This window comes from Morone saxatilis, unplaced genomic scaffold (genome assembly GCF_004916995.1).
Source record: "Morone saxatilis isolate NCDOM2014 unplaced genomic scaffold, NCSU_SB_2.0 Contig2, whole genome shotgun sequence".
Lineage (NCBI taxonomy): Eukaryota > Metazoa > Chordata > Actinopteri > Moronidae > Morone > Morone saxatilis.
Window position 1 is genome coordinate 691,669 of NW_023339762.1, and position 7,970 is coordinate 699,638.

The following is a 7,970-nucleotide window of genomic DNA, read 5'->3' on the forward strand; positions in this document are numbered from 1 at the left end:
AAACAGCTGTACAAGACCTTTGCCTAAATAACAGTCTAACATTTAGGGCTGCAATTTAAGATTATTTTCATTTTTGATTAAAGCTGCAGTAGGTAACGTTTATAACAGCATATTTTCTGAAATTTATACCCTGACAATCATGACACAGATAATCTGTGATAAAATCAGGTTCCTCTGGCTCCTCCCAGTGCTCCTGATGGCATTTGCAAGAATCCACTGGGCCTGAACGAAAACAACCAATCAGAGCAGGGAAAGATAGTTGATTGTTGAGATTCATTCCCAGGTAATCAAATATTGATGCAAAAATCAAATCAACTGAGACTCAACAATCAACTATCTTAAAAAGTGTCTTTCCATCTCTCTTGGCTCTGATTGGTTGTTTTTGTAAAGAACTGGTGGATTCTTGGTAATACCATTAGCACTAGGAGGAGCCAGAGGAACACGCTTTTTTGCTTTTTTTTTTTACTGCCAGAATATAGTGAAAGTTTATATTAAATATTTTTTTTTTTTTATAAAAGTTACCTACTGGCGCTTTAATCATTAAATGTTCATCATCAAAAGATTCATCATCCCAGCCCTACATATTTGGGGTTGGAGAGTCCACCCAACACTAAAAAAAAAAAAAAGATATTAATTGTATCAGAGGAGACATAGATAGAAGCCAGTTGTTCACAAATTAGATGTCGCAACCAATGAATTGTGGCCTTTCTAGTATAAAAAAATGATACTGATTACTGATGACTAACCCTAACCCCTGATTACTGAATTATATTCTGTAGACCAGCTAATGAATTAAAGGTCCAGTTTGTAACATTTAGGAGTATCTATTGTCATAAGTGGAATATAATATCCATAGGTATGTTTACATTAATGTATAATCACCTGAAAAAAAGAATTGTTGTGTTTTTGTTACCTTAGAATAAGATATTTTTATCTACAGAGGTAGTGGGTCCCCTTCTATGGAGGTTGCCATGTTGAACCATCGTGTTTCTACAGTGGCCCAGAATGAACAAACCCAAAACTGGCAGTAGATATTTGTGAGTGTAGCAGAGTACCATGGGCAGAACTTTGGCATATTCTGTTATTAGATTAAAAAAGGTTGAAACATGATGATATTACCCAAATCAAGGCATTGGGAAAGATAATGGTGTAACAATTTGACATAATGCTAAAAAATTGGGGCATCCTGGTAGCTCACCTGGTAGACTGGCACACCACACACTAGGGGTGAGCCATGGGCTCAAGTCCAACAACATCCACTCCCCCCAAAGTAGATGTTTTTCTTTCAGTTGATGATGCTTTAATGAACAAAAAACATTGAAGCTGGAGAGTTCTTCTTCATCTAACCCAGTGGTTCTAGAACTGGACCCCATGGGGCTGCATTTAGCGTCTGCAGGGGGTGGGTTGTGGATGACTAGGGGGAAGAATTTTGAGCGGTTATTCTGTGTACATAATTAATGTGGTGACATAAAAAAGTGCAAAAGTGCTCTGATGCTGCAAGGCTATCTTGCTAACCTGAATCTTTTGTTTATTTAAATGGGACCTTATTATTATGCATTTCCTTAGTTTCCAGGTCCCGGCAGTCCAAGCTCCCATACTAGAGATGTAACATTAAACACCCCAGTCTTCTGAGCTCCAGTCAGTCAGTTAATAGGATGGTTATGTTAGCTGCACAGCTTACCAGCTAAAAGCAGCTACAGTTAGCAGCTAAAGTATCTATCAACAAGTAAAGCTATCTGTCCACCAGAAAACTCATTTTAAATAAATAAATAAGTAAATCATTGAAAGTTCAAGCAGAGCAGCCAGAGGACATCAGAGGGAATATTTTCTCCATAAAATATCATCAAGAAATCATTGAAGAAAATTTTTTTTTGTGTTTTTGTACATTAATCAGTGAGGCCCGGCCCCCAGAAACACTCCACTCCAAAGCCATGCAGTTGATAGCTAGCTAACTGATAAATCTCTGTGTCACTAAAAGTTGAAGATTATTATTGGATATCATGATATCTGTTGAGTCCATCAATTTCCCAACCTAATTCTTCTCTCATTTGTCTGAAGAATTGTAAATTAATTAAACTCACTGCCCCTTGCTATTGTCCAAGCTGAATTACACAAGCCATCAAGTGGACTAAGAATATAGAGCTGGAAATTACCATAATAGGTCCACTCTAAATAAAATTCAAATTTTAAAAGGAAGCTTTCCCAGTATTGTTAATTATTGATAAAACTTCGGTCTTAGGTCGGGTGGAGGGCAATAATTTCTTGTTGACAGAAAATGTTTGAAAACCACAGATCTAACCCAGAAGAACCAAAAGCATGTTTGAAGAGCTTTGATGAAGTGTGAGGAGGCCCAGCCCCATCTGTACATATTTAAGAAATTACTTAGCTTAGTAAGGTGTCTGACAGCACAGTGAAAACATTTTACATTCATTGTAACATGCTCAGGACCTTACAATAATTGCACTCAGTGTTTAAAGCAGTTTTTCCATTGCACTCCACTTTGTTTATGACCATGTGGGAACTCAAGAAGAACAGCGCATATGTTTCACTAAGTTTGTTGTACCGCATTGAATTTACAAGCTCCCCACAGACATGGGAGGCTTGGAAGAGTTTGAGGAGTTTCACTCTAATTATTTTCAGTGGTGATTAACATTGAAAAGGGACCGTACGTGGTAAACAACCGCTGACTAATGGGTGACAAAGGTGAGGCTAAATATGCCTGGATTCCAGGCATCCATGTGTGATGTATAATGTCTCAGACAGGATGACCGATAAAAGGCATTTTGTGTTATGGCAATCAGTGGATTAAATTCTATAAACTGAACTATAAAACAGTTTCCACATCGGAAGCACTGACAGAACTGTACATCTGTGTTTTTAACAATACTTACATACTTTTGATAGCCACTTTTCTGAAAGATAATCAGATACGGAGAATCAGTTTTATTTACCAGTTAGTTGTCATAATGTTATGGCACTATGGGCTAGTGTCAGTGTCTACTTTCCAGGCAGTGAACATGGCTGGGCGGACTGGGACTGAACACAATTTCCAAGATGATGGCAGTTTGACAGGGTATACAGTACTGAGGTGGTTTTCTTGCTGGGTTTGGCTCCTGGCATCCTGGGGCTCAGTTAGGTTAGGTTAGTCAGTTAGGTTAGCTGCACGGCTTACTGAGATAACAGTAGTTAACGATTTGCTACTTATTTCCAATGAATTATTTACATGTCACATTTTTGTGATCCTTAAAAAAAAAAGTTGATTAATGTATTGTGCACTCCTAGATACAGACTCATACATTTATATTTTAATTAATGGTTGCAACATATACACTAGACACAACGTTCTAACTTAATACATTTTTTCAATTTCCTCACTTGTCTCTCTCTCTCTCTCTCTCTCTCTCTCTCTCTCTCTCTCTGTGTGTGTGTGTGTGTGTGTGTGTGTGTGTGTGTGTTCTCTGACAGGGTGTACCAGCAGCAGAAGCTCTGCACTGACCTGTGCCATGAAGACCCAGAAGACCAGAGTTGTTACAACAACTTCACCTTCCTGCCGAGGGACGTCTCGCTTCAGGTTACGAGGCAGAAAGAAGAAGGACAGTGTAATCCAAGGCAAGCTTCGCATCCGCTCCATGCCTGGAGCCTTCCTGGTCCTGGGGGTCATTGTGGTGGTTGTTGGCACTGCTCTGGCTGTGGCGGGATACTGGCCATACCGGATATCGAAATCCTTCCATCCTGGGAGCTGCAGAGGGGGAAAGTATCTCAGAGTCGCAGACTTCTGGCTGGAGTCTGGGAGCTAAGGGCCTCCTATCCGCAGCCAGCCTTATCCACAGTGAGCGGATGAAACTGCTGGGACCTGTCATTATGGGGGTGGGACTCTTCATTCTCATATGTGCCAACACAGTCCTGTACGAGAACAGGGACAGAGAGACTCAGATACTGCTGGCTCAGATGCGCAGTGTGATCTGCTCGGTCTCTGCGGCTGTGCCCTCAGCGGACCTTAAAGAAATAGCAGCAGCCAACTCGATGGCCAAACACTACCAGTGGGTAAGCAGTTTACCAGCTGCCCATCTCAACATCCTCTGTCTGCAGCAGATTACCAGCTCTGAGCCCTTGCTTCAGACCAGACACCCCAGAGACCAGGATGACAGTGCTGTTCTCCAGACAGAAGCCCTCCACCACCAGGAGTCAGAGCCTCCACCTTCCCTCCACTGCTCCCACTCCAACTCATGTAATTCCAGTCCAACAGAATGTTGTGCACAGTCTGCCGCCCACATGGTCAGCACCATCTTAAATCTGCAGTTCACCCCAGTCGTCAAGCTCAACAACTGTCTGGTGTCTGCCAGCTCCATGTCCACATTGGGGGTGGACGAGGTGGATATCCCAGCTGACCAGCCAAGACGCTGCCACAGTATGAGCTACAGGACTAACCCATACATACAAACTGGTGTGCATCTTGAGGAAGGATTTCACACAGCTGGAGAGGAGGGTCAAATAAAGCAGCTGGTAGTGATGAGGAGAGATGCTGGTTCACAGGTTTGCGTGAACATCCCCGGGCAGGTTGTGGATGCTGCAGAGGAGCAAACTCACAGAAGCTGGCCTCGGCTAGACTTGGGCAGCGGGAGACGATACCTGAAACTAGAGAACAAAGAGGACTCAGTGGACAAACTGCTGGACCAGTTAGAGCAGCAGTGTTCTCAGTGGGATAATAGTTTTGGCTCTGGGCCTTTCCAGTGATTGGCTGTCCTTCACAGTCCTGAGGGTACTTTAGGATACAAACACCCTGACAACCAAGGAGTAATGATATTTTTGCCTGGATTCTAACACTGCACGATAGTTTTGGTTTTAAATTCTGTGCGGGGCATAGAGGAACTGAGCCCTGGATCATTTGGAATGCAGTATTTCTCACAAGAATCTTCCAAAACTTGTTCTCAATCTTAAGTGGAATAATGATACACAGAGGTTATGGTCTTTGCTTGGCTGAATTTGGCAGATGTTTTCTATAATTGAAGAAGAGGAACAATATACAGACCCTACACTGTCACAGTTGAGCGAAGCTATTTGACAGACTGTTTACTTCTGCAGTTTGGTTTTGCAGCAATGCGAGAAATCAACTTGCATCTCAATGCCAAAATGGGTTTGCCTGTTTCCAGGACACAGTGTGCACAACCTAGAGAAGAAGAGATAGAATGGTGCGGGAATACAGAGATTTGTTTTCACTGTGCAATCAATTTTGAACCAAACTACCTGGACCCCTGAGCCCATAAGGTGCTGACAGCTCTTGACAAATGCAACGAGTATATAAAAATGGGTCTTTTTTTTTTTTCTCAGCTGAGGAGGTCCCATACTCTAAATGCAATGCATGACAGTGATGTACAGTATGTTACATCTTAATACTTATGCAGAGTAATGTCATTGTTATGTGTATAAGAAGTAATGATAGTTGAAAGGTAATTCTTGTTTATTATTACTTGGGTCTTATTTTCTTAGGGTGGCCATTATTTCTACACAATAAACAGTGTTTTTCACCAAGTTCATTGCTGAGATCTGGGAACACAATGACATTACTACAACTGTCTGTCTCTGAACTGTGATGCATGTTTGTCATGGAAAGTTTAAGTAATAATATTAATACAGTTTGCCTTCATTTTCTTCTGCTGTTGGTAAGGGTCCTTACCAACAGTAATACAGGCACATAACAGCACATACCCCAGTAACCTTCACACACCATATAAGCAGTATAAACATTTCAAGCTGCAGTAAGTAACTTTTATTAAACTAAACTTAATTAAAAAAATAACTTTTTGTCATATTTGCTGAAACTTTCACTATATCCTGACAGTAGTACATGAGACAGATAATCTGTGAAAAATCAGGTTCCTCTGGCTCTTCCTAGTGCTCCTATTGGTATTTACAAGAATCCACCGGGCCTGAACGAAAACAACCAATCAGAGCCAAGAGAGATAGTAGTTTACTGAGTCTCATTCCCAGGGCATCAAAAACAGACGCTTTGGGACTGGGCATGATAATTAACTCATGACTCATTGGAGCACATTGCAAAAAGGGGCGGGGCTTAAGAAGGGTCAATCGTAATCGGTGCACAATTTTTGATTGGGGTGATTGCATCTAGAGCTTTCATGCCAGTGCACCGATGCAACTCAGTGAATCCTACCATCCCTAGTGTACACATACAGATTTGTGTTTCAAATTCTTGAAACCTTTGCAAAGTTTGTCGCACATATGGGTTGAGATACAGTTTCACAATATCTGGCCCCATACATTCACCTTTACTTTCCTCACACCTCATCAGCCAGCTGCTCTCCCAATTGTTGGAATGTTCTGAACAAGAACAAAAAAACAGAGTTTAGGTTGGCCTGAGCAAGCAGGCTGCTAGCAAGCTTGGATTTGCTATCCAAAAGTGAACTAAGAATTCATTGCTACTAGCATTAGAGGCTTTTAGTGCTGTTGGTGTGCAGTCCGGAACGTGGGTGAGCCGCTGTGCTGTTGTTGTTGTCGCTCCTGCTGCAGTTCTCCTTGCACCCTGTAGACAACCTGCTCTCAAGGATATGGATCTTGCCTTGCTCTTCTTTCATGAAGAGATCCACCAAGAGAATCTTCTCCTTGTGGATCTGGAGGCTGATGTCTTTAGGGATGTCTGGAATCAGCCAGTCCACAATGTCGCTCATCAGCATCACAACATTCTGGTAAAGATAAATGGAATGGAATCATGTAATCTTTGTTAGTTTAGTAGTTAGCAATTCATTATAAAATGAATCATGAATAAGCCATAAGCTGTTGATGTTACAGGAAATGTGATGTAGAGTCCAGATTTCTCCATACATACAGTATAAAAAGAAATACATGTGATGTCATGTGTAAAATGTAAAGTTCCAAGGAAACATCAAATAACTGATCAAAAATCACTGTTGTTAGTCCTGACTTGTCTCACAAAATTAAGATGCCAGAACTGAATGGGCCGTCAGATTTAGATGCAAAAGAAATCATAAGGATGTGGAAAAAAACAAAGCCACGAACAAACATGGCACACAAGTGTCACAACCCTCCTCAAAAATCTGAATTTGATCCATTTAGTCCAGTAACATATCAGGAAGAGCCACACAATTAATTAATTTTATCGCTTTCAAGTTAACGGAGGCCTAAAACCGGATGTTAGCGGCTCGGCCAGTGGAAGTCTCTGAGTGTGTGGAAGACTTGACGAATGCTGCATTGTCCTTGATCACTAGTAAAAACACCTGTAAACAAATTAATGATTGGATCAGATCAACATAGCTGATACCAGTCAGTTAAAAAATGCCTTGATCTAAGGCAGTCACGTGAGAGATTTTTCTCTGCAGTGATTAAAGGAGGCTCAACAGTTCGTGTGTGATATTATCGCCATTTTTGTTTTCGCTAATTGTAAGTGGTACAACGGGATAATGTATAATCTCAGTACATGCTTTTACTAATCACCTGCACCCACCCTCCTCCTGCCCGATGGGTCTGTGACTCCTTTAACATTCGACTTTCAGCTGAAAAGTCTCCAGTTACACTGTAAAACCAGATAAGTTCATTTAACCTAAAAAAATGTTGAATTGCTGTCTCTTCAGCCTTGCCTCTCTGGGATGTCACATGCTTTTGTGGCGGTGGCTTGCCATTCTGTGTGGTTGGCTTCTCAATTGCACAATATTTATTGTGGTTAGGGTGAAAGCCCTACCTTGATCGGCCTGATACCAACTGAGATCATATCATTAATAATTATATGGGAACACATGCACTTATTTCTACAAAATATGTTGAAGCTGTAATATGCCCCATTCAAATTTCAGGTTTGCACCTTTGGTGGTTAAGGCCTCACCACTTTTACAAATGTAATAATAATTAAAGCTGCAAGCAGCGTTGGGCGGGCCCTCGCACTCCACGCAACTCGGGGCGTGCTGCGGCCGCGTCACGTGCCGTCGTAACACGTGCGGACC

The 7,970-nt window shown here is 41.6% G+C and overlaps 2 protein-coding genes across 2 annotated transcripts; one reads left to right on the top strand and one right to left on the bottom strand.

Annotated features, from left to right (window-relative positions):
* Window positions 1-1,813: 1,813 nt before the first annotated feature.
* Window positions 1,814-5,781, top strand: LOC118329994 (transmembrane protein 200A-like). Its single transcript, XM_035664360.1, is given in 2 exon segments — window positions 1,814-3,725; window positions 3,727-5,781. Coding segments are annotated over 2 exon segments (1,230 nt in total). The 5' UTR covers window positions 1,814-3,503; the 3' UTR covers window positions 4,735-5,781.
* An 86-nt stretch (window positions 5,782-5,867) lies between these two features.
* LOC118329999 (anoctamin-1-like) lies at window positions 5,868-6,702 on the bottom strand (the record flags this gene model as incomplete). The annotated part of the gene is given in 1 exon segment (XM_035664366.1): window positions 5,868-6,702. A coding segment is annotated over 1 exon segment (259 nt), but the record flags the coding sequence as incomplete, so codon positions are not given.
* Window positions 6,703-7,970: the final 1,268 nt, after the last annotated feature.